This window comes from Rana temporaria, chromosome 5 (genome assembly GCF_905171775.1).
Source record: "Rana temporaria chromosome 5, aRanTem1.1, whole genome shotgun sequence".
Classification (NCBI taxonomy): domain Eukaryota; kingdom Metazoa; phylum Chordata; class Amphibia; order Anura; family Ranidae; genus Rana; species Rana temporaria.
Window position 1 is genome coordinate 114,126,817 of NC_053493.1, and position 23,166 is coordinate 114,149,982.

The 23,166-nt window shown below is 45.2% G+C and overlaps 1 protein-coding gene across 3 annotated transcripts in view; it reads right to left on the reverse strand.

Moving 5' to 3' along the window:
* DNAJC13 (DnaJ heat shock protein family (Hsp40) member C13) overlaps window positions 1-23,166 on the reverse strand; it is a 220,226-nt gene that overhangs the window by 157,840 nt on the left and 39,220 nt on the right. For all 3 annotated transcript variants that reach the window (XR_005749412.1, XM_040353030.1, XM_040353031.1), the window contains exon 2: window positions 21,955-22,035. Coding sequence is in view for 2 of the 3 variants with exons in the window: in XM_040353030.1 (XP_040208964.1) it covers window positions 21,955-22,022 (68 nt within the window). In the remaining variant the exon portion in view is untranslated. The remainder of the gene's footprint in view (window positions 1-21,954; window positions 22,036-23,166) is intronic.

Below are 23,166 nucleotides of genomic sequence, written 5' to 3' on the forward strand. Positions count from 1 at the left end.
TTTGGTGGTATTTGATCACCTCTGCGTTTTTTATTTTTTGCGCTATAAACAAAAATAGAGCGACAATTTTGAAAAAAATGCAATATTTTTTACTTTTTGCTGTAATAAATATCCCCCAAAAACACATATATAATTTTTTTTTTTCCTCAGTTTAGGCCGATACGTATTCTTCTACCTATTTTTGGTAAAAAAAAAATCGCAATAATCGTTTATCGGTTGGTTTGCGCAAAATTTATAGCGTTTACAAAATAGAGGATAGTTTTTTTGCATTTTTATTTTTTTTATTTTTATTTTACTACTAATGGCGGCGATCAGCGATTTTTTTCGTGACTGCGACATTATGGCGGACACTTCGGACAATTTTGACACATTTTTGGGACCATTGTCATTTTCACAGCAAAAAATGCATTTAAATTGCATTCTTTATTGTGAAAATGACAGTTGCAGTTTGGGAGTTAAACACAGGGGGCGCTGTAACATTTAGTGTTCACTTTGTGTGTGTTTACTAGTGTAGGGGGGTGTGGCTGTAGGAATGACATCATCGATCGGGTCTTCCCTATAAAGGGAATCACCCGATCGATGCGCCGCCACAGTGAAGCACGGGGAAGCCGTGTTTACACACGGCTCTCCCCGTTCTTCAGCTCCGGGGAGCGATCGCGACGGAGCGGCTAAAAACAAATAGCCGCGCCGTCGTCCCGGATCGCTCCCCGAGCGGACCCGACCTCTGCATGTACCGGGGGGGGTCCCGATCGGACCCCCCACCCACGTCTAGCAGAGGACGTACAGGTACGTGAATGTGCCTGTCCGTGCCATTCTGCTGACGTATATGTACATGAGGAGGTCGGGAAGTGGTTAAACCCCTTTTTGTGCTTAAACCCATCAGGTTGTGTCCAGTTGGGGAAATTTCTCTTCACTTCCCGTCTTAAAAACAAAACAATAAACCAGTTCTGACTATTGGTTCAAAATAACCCCACAATGGACACATCTAAATTTACCAAAATATTAGCCTCCAGTGGATTTCGGGAAAAAACAGCCATAAGTATAATAAAGAAAATTTGTGTAAAACACAAAATATTCCCTTAAAAATTAAGTTTAATAATTTTAGGGGGATACAGCATGAAACACATTCGTTATATTTAATGGTGTGTATCTCATTATTCAATAGACCACTCCTTATAAATTCTCTATTATCATGACACATTTCCTCCTAGATTGTACGCTCTAACGAGCAGAGCCCTCCGATTCCTCCTGTATTAAATTGTAATTGTACTGTCTGTCCCCATGTTGTAAAGCACTAAAAACAAAAACAGTTGGCGCAATATAAATCCTGTATAATAATAATAATAATAATCAAAAATAGGAGTATGTGCATTCCCCCTTATTTCAAAGACATTTGTATTTCACATACACCGATCAGCCATAACTTTATGACCACCAACCTAATATTGACAAGGTCCCCCCTTTGCTGCCAAGACATCCCTGACCCATTGAGGCATAGACGGCACTAGACTACTGAGGGGAAGGCTGTGGTATCCGAAACCAAGCTGTTAGTAGCAGATCCTTTAAGTCCTATATGTTGTGAGGTGGGGTCTCCCTGGATCAAACTTGTTTTTTCCTGCGCATCCCACAGATGCTTAATTGGATTGAGATTTGGAGAATTTGATGGCCAAGTCAACACCTCAAACTCATCGCCGTGTTCCTCAAACCATTTTTTAACTATTTTGCAGTGTGGCAGGAGGCATTATCCTGCCAAAAAAGGCCATGGCCTATGAACACCGTTTTCATGAAGGGGTCTACTTGGCCAGCAACAAGGTTTACATAGCTTGTACCTGTCAAAGTAACATCCACTTGAATGTCAGGACCCAAGGTTTCCCAGCAGAACACGTTCAAAGCATGACACTGCCTCTGCCAGCTCATCTTCTTCCCATACTGCATCCCAGTGTCATACCTTCCCCAGGTAAGCGATGCACATGCACCCCGCCATTTACATTATATAAAAGAAAACAGGATTGATCAGACCAGGTCTCCTTCCTCCATTCTGATGCGCACGTGACCATTGAATGCCCTTTAAGGATGTGGACACGGGTCAGGATGTGCACGCTAACCAGTTTACAGCTACGCAGTCCCATACACAACCAAGAGCGGTGACTCTTCTACATGTTGTGCGACACTCTTCTTCAGGAGGATATGAAAGAAACTTTTGTATAGGAAAATTCCCCCCTCCATGCCTGCTGGAATCTGCTCTTCTGGTGCTTTATAGGTTAACAGTGAACACTGCTAGTGTGACCAGCTGCCCTGCTCGCCCACTCCCTTCTGTCCCCTTTGACAAACACTTAGTATTACTACTACTCTCCCACAATGCATTGCGTTCTATGAATGGGTGAAGATCCTGTCAGTTTCATTCCTTCTCCATTGACAGACTGAACGAATCCTTCTCCATTGACAGACTGAACGAATACATATCAGTCTTAAAGGGTTAGTAAAGGAAAAAAAAATATGTTATACTTACCTCCACTGTGCAGTTTGTTTTGCACAGAGTGGCCCAGATCCACGTCTTCTGGGGTCCCTCGGCGGCTGTCTCTGGTCCTCCCCGCAAGTACTGACCACAGGCATGCAAGAGAGCTCGCATGGTGGTGAGTAATTGCGGGCGCGCTCCCGTGATACAGCGAGCGGCCATAGCTGTGGATGTGGATGTGCAAAGCTGGTAGAGACATCTCCAAAAAGACTTGTAGCTGTAATTGCAGCAAAATGTGGTTCTACAAAGTATTGACTCGGGGGGCTGAATACAAATGCACGCCACACTTTTCAGATATTTGTAAAAAAAAAAATTTGAAAACCATTTAACAGTTTCTTCCTTTTCACAATTGTGTGCCACTTTGTGTTGGTCCATCACATAATTCTTTTTACGTTTTTGGTTGCAACATGACAAAATATGGAAAATTTCAAGGGGTATGAATTCTTTATCAAGGCACTGTATGTACAAGTACAATGGACATAAAAAAAAACAAGTTATTTAAACCAACAACTGAGATTTAGACCAGGCTATGAGTTTACATGCATCCATGTGCAGGCACTCCCATGAACTGATCCTCACAGGTGTAATGCCTGTACCCCCCTGTCAGAGTTGCCACCAAAAGAAAGTGGTATTGAGGTTTGATTTCTGTCAGGATCCTTGTGTATTTTAGGGACACTTTAAAGGAAAAACCTATTAAAATAAGATTCCGTCTCAACTAAAGCGTAGAACACTAGATATCTTCAATATTTATTCAGCTGCTGTGTCCAAGCATGAAGATTAACGCGGCCCTAAAAGGCTAAATATTTTTTTTTTTACCTTAAAGCATTCTCTAAATTAAGGTTAAACCTTTCCATAGCAGCTCCCTCCTGGCCCTCCCCTTAAACACTTACCCAAGTCCATTCTCCATCCAGCTCTGCCACATCTGCAGCAGCTCTTCCCCTTTCTTATCCTGTATTCACGGGAGGCTTTGACTGCAACATGAGCCATAAGCTCCTGTCGTGGGACCGAGCTGCACTGTGTGCATCTATGGACGCTCACAGACCAGCATGGGAGCATGACCTCATGAATGCCCCATAGCAAGAAGAGAATGACGGCAGGGGACACCAGAAGAGAAGGTTTAGCAGGTATGACATTTTCATTTTAGGAGAGGAAAAAAAAAGGGGGGGGGGGTTTACAACTGATTTAAATGCCGTGAAGCTCCTTTGTCCATCTCTTCCGATCTTTGACATAGAAATGTGTTTATACCTCTGACTTCAGCAAACCCTAAAACATAGCAAAATTCACAGAAGATCAGTAAGGTGGAGAAAATGTGATGCCTGAAACTTGGCACACATGTAGCCCCAGTTCTCCTCTACAAGTGTGCAAAGTTTGCGGTCTGAGGGACCTACGGCAGGGTAGCACCAATTTTTCAAACCCGGGCACACCTTCTATATACTCCCATGTTAAACATAAGTCTAGTCATGGACACAGTAAGGCACGGGCACAGTGAGGCATGGACACAGTGAGGCAAAGTGAGGCACAGTGAGGCATGCACACGGACACGCTAGGCTTATACTCGAGTCAATACGTTTTCCCAGTTTTTTGTGGTAAAATTAGGTGGATCGGCTTATACTCGAGTATATACAGTAATATTAATTTGCAGTAAATAAAAAAAACTAACAGTGACCTAAAAAATAAATAGATAAATAGGTGTATGTATAAAGGAAAAAGTGGATGCCCCAGTTGAAGTCCCTCTAGGACGAAACGCATAGGGCTTGGTTTTCACCATTTCCCATATTGCCCGTTTTACTATTTGTGATCACTTTTAATGTTTATCTGTGGTTTTATTACAATAAAACCTTTATATTTTTGACCTGCACCATTGGGGCTTTGTTTTTCTTTCCTTCCCCACATGCTTCTTGGAGCCTTCCAGGTCTATTTTGTCCCATCTCCCAAGGGGTAAAATACCATTTCCCCTCCTTCATTTGGGGGCACACACCTTGGAAAATCTGGGACACCATTCCAGGACATCGTGCATCCACGGCCCTCCACTGAAGATCCGCCTCATTCATTGATCCAGTTTGGGGAAGCCGAGTAGATCGTGCCCTGAGAGTTTCATGCCTAATTGATCTGCTGTCGCTGACAAGCAGATCCACGTCTTCTGGTAAGCATATTCATATCTTCATTGAGTTTAAGAAATTATTGTTTGCCCTTGAGGATCTACGTGGTCATTCCATCATCCATTTCTCCACAAGTTTTATTTGATGGACTTTACACTGTTATTTTGGGTTGTGTTTGTTTGTTCCACTTTTTCATTAATTTACCCCACATTTGTTTTTGTCACTTATCACCGTTTCAGTACGGTGATTATTTATTCATCTCTTTACATATCCACTCAGAGAAACTATTGTTTCTTTGTCATCACTAGCGCTACATTTTTTCTCCACAGGTGTATGTATAGTCTAGCGATAATGAATTACCGTATTTATCGGCGTATATCGCGCACTTTTTTGCCCTGAAAATCAGGGCAAAATCGTGGGTGCGCGATATACGCCGATACCCGCTTTCCCGCTCCGAGTTTTGAATACTGCGCCGACATATACCGAGCGCAGTACACTTGGGTATAGTTGGCCAGTCTCGGCTTCTTCCGTGCTCACGTCCTGGACGTACAGGACGTGAGCGCGACAGTTGCCGAGCCTGCCCGAGTGTACTGCGCTCGATATATGCTGGCGCAGTATTCAAAACTCGGCACGGGAAACGAGCGGGGAGGACGCCGGACCCGACGAAGAGGACACCCAAAGCCGCAGACGGACGCCGGATTCGCCGATGGACGCCGCGCAAGACACCAAAACTGTAAGTACAAAAAACTCTTTTTTTCCACAGGAATGGGGTCAACTTTAGGGGTGCGCGCTATACCCCGATAAATACGGTAGATGATCTCATTCACATACAAACGAGCTCTTTGTAGAAATGTCATATATTAGTGAACAAATGTTGATAGTGTTTCCAAACCGTTCAAGGAAAAAGATGAAGGTCAAATGGAGTTGACCCTCATTAACTTTTGCGATGTACGGTCCCAATGACCAGAGGATGAGGTTAAGACCATACAGCGCATTCGACCTCTCTGAATCGTTTAAGAGCACTATCAATATTTGTTCACTATTGTATGACATTTCTACAAAGAGCACATTTATATCTGAATGAGGAGATTATTCAATTCATTATCACTGGACTATATTTGCACTTCTTTATCCATTTATTTTTTTAAGGTCGCTGTTAGTTTTTTACTCACTGTGAATTATTTATTTTTTTGCTAGCGCTGTTTGTCTAAGGATTAGTTATTGTGACACCACTTTTCTTATATATCACATGATTGAAACAGCTGCTGCATTGATATATTGTATTTAAAATTTATAGATTCAGGCGTGAGTTTTTTTCCCCCACTTTTAAATACATAGCATCTCATTTGCTAAAAAATAATTTATAGGTAAACTCAAAGCAGAAAAATCACATAGGCTATAGCAAAATTAACAAAAGTTTTTAATGTCACTATAAAATAATTTTGCAGCTTTCATTAAAATACCTAGTGATGCTGCCATAAATTACATTTCCTTGTTGAGGCCCTTATGGCATTTCTCTGTTCTTGTCTAAATTGTGCTCTGCATTTCACATGGATTTCGAATGCCATTACAAGGGCATTTTTCAATGTTGTCACCAAAAAAAAAAATTAAAAAAATCCAGAGATGTTTTTTTATTTATTTTTTTATTCTCAAAACAAGATAGGTACATTACATCCATTATTGACATCAGAGCACCACAATACATTAAACCCGTACAAAGCTTAGTTTCAGAAAATATTGCACAGATCGCACAATGTCTTGTAATGTACATTGTATGTATCTTCACACTCAAAACAAAGAAAAATAACCCATGACAGTAGTGCAGCTAGCTAATCTGAGTCCCTGTTACAAATTTAGTGACCCAAGAAGATTCACAACAATCTTTCCCATACCAGCTCCACCAGAGCCAACCCAGGCACACTTTACCATGGATCCCAGAGTTTGGAAAATGTTCCCGTGCTGCCTGGTAGATACGTTTTTCCAGTTTCAAAGTGTTACCCATTTGTTTTATCCACTTCTTTACAGTAGGAGGTTCTGTTGACTTCAAGTGCCGTAAAATTAGCATCTGGGCCTGAATGAGGGCCCTGGCTATCGACTGTCTGGGCACCGCCTCAAGTGTGTCACCCTCAATAATACCCAACAAGCAAGGTTTGGGCTCTTTAGCAATTTGAACCTAGAAGGTTTGGTTAATGACCTCTATCACCACTGTCCAGTAAGCACAAAGTTTGGGGCAACGCCACAGCAGGTGTATCAAGTCGCCGTGATCCCACATGCAACGTGTGCACGAGGGATCATCGCGCACCCCACGTTCTAGCCAGTCTGGTGGGTGTATAGTGAACTCAGAAGTATATACAGCTGCGACAAGCGCCGGGCAACATTCAGTGAACACTGAGAGACTGCCAAAAGTGCCTCCTCCCATTGTTCCTCCTCAAAAGGCACCCAGATGTTTAACTGGTTCCCGACCGGCTCATGTACTTTTACTGCTGCAGAATGGCTCTCCTGAGTGAAATCCCATATGGCTACGACTTTCCCCGGAGGGCGCACTGCACAGCAGGGGACCCGATGCACGAGTGCCAGCATAGGGATTTGTGTGTGTATACTATGTAGGAACACATGATCTGTCTCCTTTCCTAGTCAGTCCTATCCCCATACAGTTAGAACATGCTGAGGGAACAGACATTTAACCCCTTGATCGCCCCCTAGTGTTTACCCCTTCCCTACCAGTGACATTTACACAGTAATCGGTGCATATTTATAGCACTGATCGCTGTATAAATGTCAATGGTCCTAAAAATGTGTCAAAAAAGTGTACAAACCAATCATTATACACTTATTGCAATTTTTCTTACCAAAAATATGTAGAAGAATACATATTAGTCTAAAGTTTTTTTTTTGGGGGGGGGGGGGGTTATATTATGGCATTAAAATTTTAAAATAAAAATATTCTTTCTTTTTCAAAATAGTCGTTATTTTTGTTTATAGCGCAAAAAAGAAAAAACCGCAGATGTGATCAAATACCACAAAAATACCACCAAAAGAAAGCTCTATTTGTGGGGGGAATAAAAGGACATTTGGGTACAGCATTGCATGAACGCGCAATTGTCAGTTAACACGACGCAGTGCCAAATTTTCAAAAGTGCTCTGGTAAGCAAGGGGGTAATGTCTTCCAAGGCTGAAGCGGTTAATGCAACCACAGCTAAAAGACAAGCATGTGGACAGAAAGTGGCTGCAGGAGATGCAACAAGGGATACAAAGTGGAATCAAGTATTGTCAGTTGTGCATGTTACACACTGCTTTAATAAGCCAAATGTAATTTTACATCTAGCTTTAAATCCCCACTTTTCAGACATTTATCAGTTTACCAAAAAAGCAGCTTATAGATTGTTTAATGAGCAATGAACATTTTAGCTTGAAACCATCACGCTCCATAGCTAATCTAAGTATGGATGTATACATTTTTTTTTTTTTTTAAATCCACTCTCGAGGCAGCTTCACTTTCTCATACTCTTTCAATACGTTTTTTTTCATTGCCATCACATGCACATGTCACTCCTTCAGTTTTCACAGCCAATGATGTAGAAGTCCTGTAATTCTGCTCTTACGAAACATGTCAGGGGGCATGGCCCAAGGAGCGGCAATGACTTAGGCTTTGACATACATACAGTTGTGCTCAAAAGTGTGTATACCCTGGCAGAAATTGTGACATTTTGGCATCGATATTGAAAATATGACTGATCATGCCAAAAAACTGTCTTTTATTTAAGGATAGCAATCACATGAAGCCATTAATTATCATAGTTTTTTGGATCCTTTTTAAATCATAACAGAAATCACCCAAATGGTAAAAAGCTTACATACCCTGGAATGTTTGGGCTTGGTACAGACACAGAAGGTGGCACACGGTTTAAAATGGCAATTAAAAAAGGTAAATTTCCCACATTTGTGTTTTTTTTTTAAATCACAATTCGTGTCTGTGTATAAATAGTCAATGTGTTTGTTAGGTCTCACATGGATGCACTAAGCAGGCTAGACACTGAGCCACAAATAGGTAGAAAAGAATAGTGGTGCAACGGATCGTCACCGATTCGTGATCCGAACAGGTCACCCCGTTGGGATCGGCACACCACGCGCTCCGCAGCCTCGGCCATAGTAAAGTCCCCGGCTTCGGCCTAGCTCCAGAGCGGCGGCCATCTCGGTACACCCAGCGGCGGCTGTCTTGTCAGGAAGTGACGTTTCGTCGCCGCCATCTTGCTCCACCCCACACTCCTGCACAGTAATGATAGTGAGAAGGGGGCAAGCGGACATCTTGTTACACCCAACAGAGTTTTAGATTTCACAGTTATTTTCAACACAAAACAGAGCTTATGTGCTTAAATACAGTATTTGGAAATCCAACGGATTGTTTACATGTTAAATTTTAAAAGCAGCAGAAAACCTTACATGGTTGCTAATGTGACAGAACATCTGATTTTCACATTTAACTAAATGTGAAAATCAGAGAGGTGTTGTGTCACATTAGCAACCATGTAAGGTCAGCAGGTTTGCTGCTGCTTTTAAAATTTAACATGTAAACAGTCCGTCAGATTTACATATACTGTATTTAAGCATACAAGCTCTGTTTTGTGTTGAAAATAACAGTGAAATCTAAAACTCCGGTGGGTGTAACAAGATTTGTCTTTTTTTTTTTTGCTGATCCGAAAAATGGTCCGATCCGTGACTCTGATCCGAGGATCAATTCGATCCATGAGTTTTTTTGATCTGTTGCACCCCAAGAAAAGAACAGTCAAAAGACCTGCGTAAAAAGATAGATAATGAAACTTTACAAAGATGGAAAAGGATATAAAGCGCTGTGTAAATTGAGTACCTGAAATAAATAAATTATAAACAGATATCCAAAGCCTTGAATATGCCAGTCAGTACTGTTCAATCAATTAAGAAGTGGAAAATTTGGGGATCTCTTGATCCCCTTGAGCTCTCCTTGTTTCCCATCATCAGGTGACTCTATTCCCTTACAAGCCTTTGTGTGCACACTCTTTGCTGGGACAATGGGTGTGTCTAAAGCCCTGTGCGCCAAGTCACACCCCTGCATCGCCTTCCTCCCTGTGAGCATGCACAGACCCGAGCGCACTGTGCATATATGGAGGCACTTAGGGTGCACATTTAACAGAACCAGAAATTTGGGGAAGCTCAGAAGTGCAACCTGAAGCTGGCTGTGGTCAGTGGATAGTAAAGGAATGGTTTGTGCCCACATATCAAAAGAATTGGGCAATGGGGAAACTTTAGGTTACTTAGCATGCAGTGAACACGCAGTTTCTCTCCTGGGTTCAAGCATAGTCTTGGCTACTGCAGACTCCTGGAGAGTTGTAGCACTACTGTTCCCACCATCTCCTCCACCATTCTCAGGAACAGCCGCTGTGTCTGGTCTAGGCAGTCACTGTATTGTCCATGGTGCTCCTCTCTGCAGACTCTTCCCCAGAAGCTGACAGTTACTCTCACCAATTTCATCTGAAGCTTTATTTTTAGCAGTCTCCAGTAACGTCCAGCTTGCTAGCCGTTTGACACGTTGGTAGGACCATAGGACCTGGGCTGGAGCTCCAGGAATGCCTGGCTCGTTAGCCGTTTGATGCGTTGGGAGAATCTTAAGACCCAGGCTGGGTATGAGTCACAAGTTTCGACAGCTTGTATAGCTGGTAAGCGTTCATTCCGTGTGGTGGTGGATTCACAGAGTCCCTTGTCCATTTGAAAATCTGTCACAGGATGTTCCAATATTCATCTCCATTTGAATATTCATGATAGAGACTTTGTTATTTGGTTTATGTATTTTTACTTATTGCACAATTCATTATTATTATTATTATCAAAGCTGTTTTGTTAATTACATGATGATGCAAGCTCATTTGATGATTCACTATTAGCGCAGCTTCTTATGTCTTTATGGATAAAAATAAATTAGCATTTAATACTGCGTTAACACAATAGACCATAAACACAATTACAAAGCTAAGCAGGGCAATAACTTCTGCGCAGGATGTGGAAAAATTGCAAGAAGATCTAAACAAGTTAATGGGGTGGGCAACTACAAGGCAAACAAGGTTTAATGTTGAAAAATTAAAAAAAATGCATTTGGGTGCCAAAAATATGAATGCAATTCATGCTCTAGGGGGGAGAACCTCTAGAGGAATCTAGGATGGAAAAGGACCTGGGGGTCCTAGTAGATGACAGGCTCAGCAACCGAATGCAAATACAAGCTGCTGCAAGCAAAGCCCACAAAATATTGGCATGCATTAAAAAGGGGATTAGAGGGCGTGATCGGAAGCCGACCTGGATGGCAGCCTGAGTCTTCTGCTCTCTCAGCCCGGACTAAAACGGCACTTTTGGGGACGTTAATCCACACCTTCATGAGCAGATCCAGGTGCACCAGATTCACAAAACCCCGGGGAACCTCACAATCCCCGGGGTCCTTTTTTATGCAGCAAAGTACGCCACCGGATGGAGCTCCCAAGATGGCACGGACCCCTCCAAGGCATGCTCCCAGCCGTCCACACAGCTCTCCAGGCCGGATCGCTTTGGATCCCAGTCGCCCGAGGGACCCCCACTGACATCACTGGGCTCCACGGACCCTCCATCCGCCTCTGGAGCAGTGAGTTTCTCCAGCCCAGCAGCCCAGCCCCCTCTGGGTCCTCACTGCATGGTGCACAGGCCGCCATGACAGGCCTCCCCCCCCCCCCCCGCACTACACGCAGTGCTCTGGGGCCTTCCCTCAGCTGCTGAGGACAATGTCAGACCCCTGCCTCCCTGAGACTGATCCAGGATCCCCCACTCCCTCCATCTCCTCCGTGGACTTCCCCGCCCTGCCTGCACCAATTTACCCAGCAGACCAGGTACTACAAGAGCCTGTGGAGAGCCATGAGGCCTTTAGCTCCTATGCTCCGGAGCCACCCCCTCCTAAAGCGCAGAGACTGTCACAACTGCAGCCCCCCTGCTCTCCTGGAGTGCAGCCTGCTCCACTCACTTATGCCCAGAAAGCGGGCTCCCCTGCAACGTACCCCCCCCCCCCCCCCGGAGCAGGTGGCCAGGGACACCGCCCAACCAACCAGGCCTCCTCATGGAGCGGTCAGAGACATTCTCCCACAGATCTGGCATACCAGGCCCATGGATATACCACCCAACGTTCTCAGCCATCCCACCCTCCACCCTCCCCCCTCTGAACACCCACTGCTGCCATACTATGCTCACCATGTCTCTCCTCAATGGCACTCCTACTTACAGGCAATCCCTACCAAAGAGGACTTTAAACATTTAATTGAGGAAGTTAAGACGGTGTGTCGCTCAGAAATTCAGGTGCTCCAGTCAGGCATGAAGCACCTGACAGATCGAGTGGAAATGGCAGAAGAAGAACTCCAGGAAACCAAGCTAGCGGTCCACAGAGTTCAACTTCAGGGTGCAGACCATCGCACCCTGCTGCGGGATATGCAGCGCCACATGGAGGACCTGGACAACAGGGGGCGCAGGAATAATATTAGGCTGCGGGGGGTCCCAAAACTGAGGGCCTAGAGGATCTTCAGGACACACTGCAGACGGTGTTCAATAATCTCCTGGGAGAGCCCCCTACTGCTCGTATTGAGATGGACAGGGCCCACCGAGCTTTGCGCCCTAAAAATACCGCCTCCAAACCGAGGGACATTATCTGCAGGATTAGCTCCTACCCCTTGAAAGAAGAGATCATGCGCCAAGCTCGCTTGGCGAGGAAAGTGACTTTCCAGGATGTACCAGTGCAACTATATCCAGACCTCTCATGGATCACTCTACAAAAGCGCTGACTCCTGCAACCCTTGCTGCGTGCCCTGCAGGACAAACACATAATCTACAGGTGGGGTTTCCCCTTCAGCCTCACAGCAAAACATCAGGGCAAGTCGGTCATCTTGAGGTACCCGGAGGATCTTGACGCTTTTTGTGACGTCTTGGGGATCCCTGTCCCCCAACTCCCTGAATGGGACCTGGTGGCCACGCCTCCTGCTCCGCCAGTTTTCTGGCAGAAAGTGCCCTCATCCAATCGCCCCTGGAGTAAGGAGGCCCCTCGCAAGGTGAATCACCACAGAGGCACCTGAACTATGACATGCCTTCCTCCTGGGATGTTAATTTGTTCCTTATTTTTTCTCTTTTAAATGATCTATTTTTTTTTTTTTTAACTATGTCTGATGTTCCTGCCCTGGACATTTTTGAATACCTAGTCCCCCATATGATGCCCTCCACTTCATACCCAATCTGCCTAATGGGCATGTCTCCCTTGAGACTCGAGAGATTGGGAGTTTTTTAGTGACCACCTTAGGGCTCCCGGGCACCCGCCTGGCGCATTCTTCTGGAATGAGGCCGGACGGGTAAATGGGAATCCGTGCTGACCTAGGCCTGTTGGCCTCTCAAGGTCTGACGCAAATGTTGGTTCTAGTTGCTCACTGTTATTTGTGTGTACTAATGCTCCTTCTCTCTTTCTGTCTTTTGGTCTTCCCTCCCCCCTCCTTCCCCCTTATTCATCGAGTTGCTCACCTCGGAGTTTGTGGATTCTGCCTGGAGTGCCTCCCGGGGCGCCTCTTTCCTTGGCCTCTCCTCTCCGTCAGCTTCACGTCACCTCAGGTAAGAGATTCCTCTCCCCTCCCTATTTCACCTCATGGCTAAGATATTGTCTCTGAATGTACATGGCTTAAATTCTGATAGGAAAAGGCATCTGGCACTAAGGGAGTTTAGACAATCAGGCGCTGACGCAGTTTTCGTCCAAGAAACGCACTTTGACAACAAGGGGTCCTTCGCATCCATCTATATCTATCTATCTATCTATCTATCTATCTATCTATCTATCTATCTATCTATCTATCTATATATATATATCTCTCTCTATATATATATATATACATACATATACATATACATATATACATATATACATACACATATACACACACACACACACACACACACACACACACACATACACACATTTCACATTCAGGTCCGTCTGTCAATTTTTTAGGCATACCTGAATGGGTGCTCCGTGCAGCTCTATGGAGCCACCCGCTCTGATCCGCAAAAGTGTGGCGGAGGAAAACCCTATTTTTCCATTCATCTGCGGATCGGATGACTACGGACTCTGCGGTCCGTCGTCATCCGATCCCCCATAGGGAAGAGCGGCACTCTGACAGGTCAGTCCCAGCACAGTGTGCAGAGACAGACCTGTCATCTGCCTGCTCAGCGGGGATCGACGAATCGATCCCCGATGAGCAAAGCGGAGCCCGCACATGGAAAGCCCTGTGTGAAAGGGCCCAAACTCTAAGAAAACCCAACTACGTGTGCACTGCAACCACCTTCTGTCATCACCCACTGTATTTTCATAACATGACTGAGTAATAGATGATGTACTTTATTTCACATTAAGTCCATCTGTGCCAATTAATGTATAAGCATCAGATTCACATACAGTATAGTGCCTGCTCCCCTCCATAAACACCAACCGTCTATTCCAATCAACTGAGCAAAGAGATATGGTACTTAGGGAGGGATTTCACACAGGGGAATAAAAGTCATTAGTCCTACCTAAGCTACAACTGGAGTGCTTGTCAAATTCACATACGTTTTATTGGCAGGCCAAATACATTTTACCAATAGCCAAAGCAACTGAAGCGCCATTATGGGCTGGGGGAAGGGGTTCTGGAAGACATGACTTTGAGGACATTAATCGGGTCATAGGAAAATATAAAAGTAATAGAATTAAAGCTCAGGATTATTATTAGGTTGAGGACTTGTCTCTTTCACAAGGCAGCTTCTTCTCAATCCTGCAGAAGAAAAGAGCTCCGGAAGTACAAAAGGAAGGCAAGTATAACCAGCTTTTAATTCAGGGTTCTTTCTCTGCACAGGCATAGCACGGGTCCACTTCAAATTTAAAAAAAAAAGTGCAAAAGCCATTTCATTTACATTCAAGATATGCATTTGATACCGACACATAATAGAATGCTGTGAATTGACTTTAAAAATAGTAAATTGCTATAAAAGGCAAAAAGCAGGCACATTTAATTAAACAGCTTTGCAGCACCGTAAGAGATGATCAGGTATGTATGTAGCAACTTCTGCAGGTTGAGCTCAGTTTTTCTGCCTCCAACGTTTGCGGCACATTGCGGGTGGTATTAACCCTTTCTTGGCCGCTAGTGGGGGTTAAAAGCACCCTGCTACTGGCCGAAATGCGCCACAAATCTGATGGTAAAATAGCAGCGTTTTACCACCAACGCTACGGGCGGCACCAGTGTGAAAGGAGTCTTAATGTCACTGGTGATGTCAGTGGCAGTTGGTCAGTTCATCCCAGTGGCAGATTTCCGACTGCACTATCGCAGTCTCATAAGTCGCTGATCATCACCATTATTGATGTTACAAAAAAAGAGATTTTTAATACAGCTTACCTGTAAAATCTTTTTCTTGGAGTACATCACGGGACACAGAGCGGCATTCATTACTATATGGGTTATATGGAGTACCTTCAGGTGATGGACACTGGCAATCTCAAACAGGAAATGCCCCTCCCTATATAACCCCCTCCCATAGGAGGAGTACCTCAGTTTTGTAGCAAGCAGTATGCCTCCCAAAATGGTCCTCAAAAGAGGGGTGGGAGCTCTGTGTCCCGTGATGTACTCCAAGAAAAAGATTTTACAGGTAAGCTGTATTAAAAATCTCTTTTTCTTTATCGTTACATCACGGGACACAGAGCGGCATTCATTACTATATGGGATGTCCCAAAGCAATGCTTACAATGAGGGGAGGGAGAACATCTCCAAGACAAAAGGATTTAATTTAGAGATATACTCAAATCATAATAAATCCAACTTAGTTGAGAAAAATAATCTTAAATTTTAAATTTAACTCAAAAAAAGAGGAGCCCCCGGAATCCGAGGGTCTCAAACTGCAGCCTGCAGCACTGCCTGCCCAAAGGCTGTATCAGTATTCCTTCTTACGTCCAACTGGTAGAATTTTGTAAACGTGTGGACAGAAGACCAGGTTGCCGCCTTGCAAACTTGAGCCATAGAGATCTGGTGGTGTGCTGCCCAGGAGGCGCCCATGGCCCTAGTAGAATGAGCCTTTAATGATACTGGAGGAGGCAACCCTTTCAACCCGTAGGCCTGAGTGATTAATTGCTTAATCCACCTAGAAATGGTGGACTTTGCAGCTGCCTGCCCCTTCTTGGGCCCATCCGGTAATATGAACAGCACATCTGTTTTCCGGATCTTCTTTGTAGCTTTAAGATAGGCCTTCATGGCCCTGACGATATCCAAGGTATGCAGCAACCCTTCCTTTCTGGAAGTAGGTTTAGGGAAGAAGGATGGTAATACCAAATCCTGGTTCAAATGAAAACTGGATATATCTTCGGTAGGAAGGAAGGATGAGGGCGGAGAACGACCCTGTCCTTATGAAAAATAAGATATGGTTCCTTACAGGATAAGGCCGCCAGTTCCGATACTCTTCTTGCGGAAACTATGGCGACCAAAAATACTAACTTCCTTGTCAGTAAAACCAAAGGAATTTCAGCCAACGGCTCAAACGGTTGTTTCTGTAAACTTGACAGAACAAGGTTTAAATCCCACGGGCAAAGCGGGGATTTAACTGGAGGTTTAATACGTAAGACCCCTTGAAGGAAGGTCTTAACCAGCGAGTGGGTGGCCAGCGGCCGCTGAAACCACACTGACAGAGCAGATATCTGTCCTTTGATTGTGCTTAATGCCAATCCTTTATCCACTCCTAGCTGGAGAAAACTTAAAACTCTATCAATAGTGAATTTGCGAGGAAGCCATAGCTTGGACTCACACCAGCCTACATAGGCCTTCCAGACCCTGTGATAAATCACCCTAGAGACCGGTTTCCTGGCTCTGATTAGGGTAGAGATTACTTTCTGAGACAGACCTCTACCCCTGAGAATCAGGGATTCAGCTTCCAGGCCGTCAAATTTAGATGCCGTAAGGCAGGGTGGAGGATCGGACCTTGCGATAGCAGGTCTGGCCGTAGAGGAAGAGTTTAATTAGTGAGTAACATGCCCTTCTGGGCCATGCTGGAGCTACCAGGATGACTGGTATGTGCTCCACCCTGATCCTGCGCAGCAGGCGGGGTAGTAACTGAAGCGGGGGAAACGCATAAAGAAGTTTGAACTGATGCCAAGGGCAAACCAGCGCATCGGTTCCGCAGGCCATCGGATCCCTTGAGCGGGACATGAACCTGTCTAGCTTCTTGTTGAGTCTCGATGCCATGACATCCACGTCCGGCACTCCCCATCTTTGGCAGAGTGCTTGAAAGATTTGTGGATGCAGAGACCATTCCCCCGGCCATAGAGTCTGGCGGCTTAAGAAGTCCGCCTGAAAGTTGTCCACTCCGGGAATGAATATTGCCGATATGCAGGGCACATGAGCCTCTGCCCATAGGAGAATCAAGCTCACCTCTCTCTGAGCGGCTTGACTCCTGGTTCCCCCTTGGTGATTTATGTATGCCACGGCCGTGGCATTGTCTGATTGGATTCTCACCGGGAACCCCTGCAATTTTGACATCCAAGCCCTGAGGGCTAGTCGAGCAGCTCTGAGCTCCAAGATGTTGATGGGCAACTGCTCCTCTAGCTTTGCCCAAGTACCTTGGCGAGTGCAACCATCCAAAATTGCTCCCCAGCCTGTCAGGCTGGCGTCTGTGGTCACTATCTTCCAAGCCACTGGGCTGAAAGATCTCCCCTTCAGTAGGTTCTGAGGGTCTAACCACCAACACAGACTTTGTCGGACTCTTGATGAGAGCGGCAACGGGATATCCAAGGCCTGTGGCCTTCTGCTCCATGCTGACAGGATGGCTGCCTGCAGGATGCGAGTGTGACTCTGGGCGTATGGTACCGCCTCGAATGTGGCCACCATCTTGCCTAGTAACCTCATACATAGGCGAATAGTCGGTTCCTTTTTGCTTAGAACCAGTAGGATTAATTCCTTGATGGCTTTGACCTTCCTCAGAGGTAGAAACACTCTGTTGTTCTGTGTCTAATCTCATGCCGAGATATTCCAACTGCCTTGTGGGCAGGAAAGTTGACTTTTCTCGATTTAGGACCCAGCCGAACTTCTCGAGGTATTGGACCGTGAGGGCCACTGCTCGCTCCAAGCCGGGAGACGAGTGATCTATGACTAGGAGGTCGTCCAGGTAGGCTAGGATCGTGACCCCTTGGATCCTTAGTTTGGCTAGGATTGGAGCTAGGACCTTCGTGAACACCTGGGGGGCCGTAGCCAACCCGAAGGGAAGCGCCACGAATTGGAAGTGACGCGAAGCCACCATGAAGCGTAGATATTTTTGATGTGGCTGATAAATTGGAACATGAAGGTAGGCATCCTTTATGTCTATGGACGCCATGAAGTCGTCCTTTTGGAGTGTGGCAGCTGCTGACTGCACGGATTCCATCCGAAATGAGCGGATCTTTAGGTATGCATTTACCATCTTTAGGTCCAAAATTGGCCTGACATCTCCATTGGACTTCGGGATGATGAATAGGTTGGAGTAGAAACCTAGTCCCTGTTCCAGGACTGGTACCTCTACTATTACTTCCTGGGAAAGTAGATGATTTAATGCCGACATTAATGCGGCTCCTTTCTCCGGATCGTTTGGAATCCTCGACTCCTGGAAATGAGGAGGAGGAAACTTTAGGAAATCTAATTTGTAGCCCGTGGCCACGGAAGACCGTACCCACTCGTCGGGAATGCTGGCTTCCCAAACCTCTGAAAAGAGTCGCAGCCTTCCCCCCACCTTCGTGGGTGGGGGCGCCCCTTCATAAGGGCTTGGGGGCTGGTTTTGCTGGTTTGCGAAACCACTGCTTTCTGCCTCTAGCAGCCTGTCCTTGAGACTTGCTGTTGAAGCCGAAGTTTGCTTTCGCAGGAGGCCGTCGATACTGTTTGGCATTAGAGGGCCCCTGCCCAGGGGAGTACTGTCGTTTAAACGCAGGCCCCTGAAACTTCTTCTTAGTTGGCAAGAGAGTACTTTTGCCGTTTGAAATGGTCTGAATGTATTTATCTAGGTCTTCTCCGAAGAGTCGTCCTCCATAGAAGGGAAACCCTACCAGGAGCTTCTTGCATGGGGGCTCGGCCTCCCAGCTCTTTAACCATAAGAGTCTTCTCATATGGATAAGGGATAACGATAAACGTGACGCTTGCTGGATAGAATCCTTAATTGCGTCTACTGTAAAACATATGGCCCTAGGGACATCCGAAAATTCTTCTGCCTGCTGGGCAGGAATAAGTTTAAGCATCTGCTTAATTTGATCCGATAATGCTTGAGCAACCCCAATCGCAGCCACAGCTGGCTGTACTACTGCCCCTGCCGTAGTGAAGGAGTTCTTAAGTAGTGCTTCCAAGCGTTTATCAACTGGATCCTTGAATACCTGTATGTTTTCTACAGGGCATGTTAACGACTTGTTAACACATGAGATGGCTGCGTCCACTGCAGGAGTAGCCCATTTCTTGGAAAATGTATCTTCCATAGGATATAGGGCAGAGAATCTTTTAGGTGGTAAGAAGATTTTATCTGGCTTGTTCCAATCTTGGAACAAAACTCCCTCTAATAGAGGGTGGATCGGAAACACTGCATTGCTTTGAGGCGCCCTCAGTGAGCCCAAAGCTGAAACCGTCGATACCTGGAGATCTGGTACTGGCAAGTTGAATGCATTATGGACCAAGTCCGTTAAGGCTTGAATCCACCAGCCCTCCCCTTGGGAGACTGCTCCAGACTCCTCTGTATCCGGATCTTCGATCCCTGAACCTACTTGGTCCTTGTCCAAGAGATCGTCCAATTCCCCTGAGGAAAGGACCTCCTCTTCTGAGGGTCCACGCTCGGGCGACGGAGATCTAATCCGCTTACTGCCCCGCATAGCTGTGGCTATCATTTTTCCCATTCTTTTCTCCATCTCTCTTAAAGAGGTGAGTAATACCTCGTCCGTGACCATCTTAGGGTTGGACTGACCCGCGCCAGCTTCAGCCCCAGATCCCGATGGCCCCAAGGCTCCCTGTGGGGAAAGCAGCGGCATAGCTTTGTCCGAGACCTCAGACTCTCTGGGGGAATCCCCACCTCTTGTACCCTCTGACCCGGATGCCATGGTACAATACCGAGGTACACCTGCTACCTATTGGTACTTGGAACTATAAAAGTTAATTGCCCAAACACCTGTTTGGGGGATAAAAAATGCTTCCTCTCCCCTAGATGACTTTTTTTTTTTTTTTTTTTCAATCTTTTTTCAATCTTTCCTTTTCTTTTTTTTTTTCTTTTTTTTGTTTTTTGTTTCAAATCCAGGAAAGAAAAATCATTCTGTCCCCCTGAGTAGTATTGCAAGAAAAACTATGAGATGGAAAGAAACAGCCTATTTCTAGGCTTGAAAACAGTCTTCTGAAGACTGCAATATTCTTTTTGGCCACTGTGTGTCCTCGGCGCCCCGTGCTGCCGCTCTGGTCTTTCCTCCCCAGTTCCAATGTATCGAATGCTGTTTGGAACGAAAAGGAAGGGCCGCCCCTTCCTTAAACCACTGACCCACCCTTCCCCCCTCAGCTAAACGGCGCGAATTGCGCCTATAACACGTGAACGCGCGCGCGCGCCCGCCGATAGGGGGGGGGTTGGGGGGAAGGGAGCCTCTCTGCTCCAGCTGGAACCACGAGGAGGTCAGCGTTTTGCCTGCTTGCAGGCTCTGAGGAGGAAGACTGATGGAGCATCGCCTGGAGGCTTGCAGGTAAGCATAGCTCTCTGACACACACATACACTTTATATTACACAGGCCCTACTCAAATGCTTTTCCAACACTACAAGGGAGGTCACTTCTTATGGGGAAAAAAATACACATAGAGCCATCCTATCATTAAGATATGTGACTAGTTTGCCAGATGCAGCGCATAACTTTAGGCATGTCCCCTGTGACCCCCCAGAAAAAACCTGCTAAGAACCAAGTTCCGCAAGTTTTCCCCTCACTTACCTGCTCCATGCCGCAGGACTTTGCCAAGCAAGAGGCCCAATCTTCCCCCATCTCCGTGGGGATGTCTAGACCTTCAGGCCCTGGGTTCCTATGAAGGATCCACTGTCCTGGGCCCATATAGCACTCTGGCAACAGAAACATTAGGCACCCAAAGGTTTCTAAGTTCTGGGCCCAGGGTCCAGCTCTCTAAAAAGAAAAGCATTATGGGCTATACCCCAAGGGTTTGGGGTCCGGTTACTGACCACTTTAGCGCTGAGGCCTTTGGACAGAACCGGTTAGCTCACCTAATCCCAAGGATGCGGAGGCAAGCTAAACCATGACCAACACCTAAGACACTGGCGTAAAAACTGAGGTACTCCTCCTATGGGAGGGGGTTATATAGGGAGGGGCATTTCCTGTTTGAGATTGCCAGTGTCCATCACCTGAAGGTACTCCATATAACCCATATAGTAATGAATGCCGCTCTGTGTCCCGTGATGTAACGATAAAGAAAAGAAAATTTCAGTATATACAAGTCACACACACACACCATAGTTTGTTACTATCCTGCCAAGTGTTTTTTTTTTGGTTATAGTAAATATGTCATGCTTTTGCAGAGGACAGCCCTAATCCTCCTCTTACGTTCACCAGCACTCCTGGCTTTACCTCTTCCACAAATAGTTCGTTCTGGAATACCGTGACCCGTTTTAAGCAGACAGTAGGCTGCAGTCCGCTGACTTCACAGAGCCGGTCCAAGCTCAGGCAAGATCGCAAAAATGAAGTCGGGATTTTCCCATATGCCTGAACCGGCACCCTGCTTAGCCTCTCAGTGAGCTGCTGAGAGCCTGAGCCGGCCACTCCTGCTTCCTCCAAAGCCAAGAACTCAAGTGAGCGTGGGAGGGCAGAACAGAGAGCTGGCAACTGACAGTCACCAGCTCTCAGCTCAGGGAGCTCTGACAACAGAGCGCTCTGCAGTGTTTGATCGCTCGGTTCTCAATGTTAGAGCTGGCAGGGGAACAATGCTGCATCCACCTAGGCAAAAAAATAATACTTATTTTTTAACAATGGTAATGTCCAAATGTTGTACCTCAGTGCATTTAATACTTCTGTGTTTAAATCTACATTATTCCTATGTTAATGATTTGTAACTACATTTTCTGCGGGCCTCAAGCCAAATCTGTTAATTACTTACAAAAAAGTTTTAAAGCAAAATATAATAATTAAATAAACACACACACACATATCTAAAAGACTAGCAAACTGCAATGTATTATATGTCTGTTGTTGGTTTAGAGATACACAAAATTCCAATTACAGATAACAAAATATCTACTCAAAAAAAGAAGAACAAACTTGAAAAATACCTTCCCCTCCAGGAATGCTTTGTGGTATAGAAGCAGGCCAGGTCCTTGTTCTCTTTAATTATATTCATTTTGCATTAAGACCTGGAAAAAAGTAAAATCACAACATTTTTAAAAATACTCGCATAGCAAAACCGCTGACAGCAAATGAAAGGCAGGGTGTGAAAAAGGACACCTATTTTAATGAAGGAAGAACGGCAATCTAATCTAAATATAAACCTACTAAGCAATTTTGACAGTCTCTGAAGCGGCAATGGTTGCCAATATGCAAACTATCTGATCATCTAAACAGATCAATCTTTTTTCTATTGTCACCCAACTTGAAAATGAACCTTTGCTTTCAGGCCTCAGGCACACTGGACGTTTTTGAACGTTTTTACAGCAGCAGTTTTTGGCAGTAGACGTTTTTTTCTACAGTCAAACTCTCCATCATGTTATCCTATGTGTCCATGCACACATAGGCTGTTATCAGCAGTTTTGGACAGTGGCATTTGTGAGCAGTAACAAAACCTCAAAACTAGTGGGTTCTGAGAGACGTTTTTCAGCTGTAAAAATGCTCTAACACTGATAAACGCTGATAAACGTTGATAAATGCTGATAAACGCTCAAAAATGTCACTCACCAGCGTTTAACGTTTTTGATCCATTAAAAAAAAAAAAATTAAAAAAAATTCTTCAACAAAAAAAAAAAAAACGCAAAAAAAACGCTATTGAAAAAACTTTGAAAAAAGCTGAAAAAAAGTTGAAAAACTCACTGCAAAGCTACTGGCGTTTTTATAACGTTATTTTAAAATCCAGTGTGCATGAGGCCTCACAATGCAAGGAAAAAAAAGGGGGTTCTTTAAACTACCCCCAGCTAACTCCTGTGCTTTAAAGCGGCGGTTCACCCTAAAAAAAAAAAAATTCGAAAATTACATCCAGCATACCAACGTAAAGTATTGCTGGTATTTTTTTTTTCCTCCGTACATACCATGTAATTGTTATTTTCGCCCAGGCTTCCGGGCTCCGATTCCCGCGGGAGTGGGCGTTCCTATTGAAAGCTTAGCTGATTGACGTCTGGTGAAAATCTTCCCATGTCGCATAAAGCGCTTCGCCAGTTTTCCGTAAATAGCCGACCTGCGAGTCGGCTCTATATGGCGCCTGCGCAGTCAGCTCTACACGGCGACTCGCATGTCGGCTATTTAGTAAGAGGCATAGTAAGAGGCATAGTGAGTTT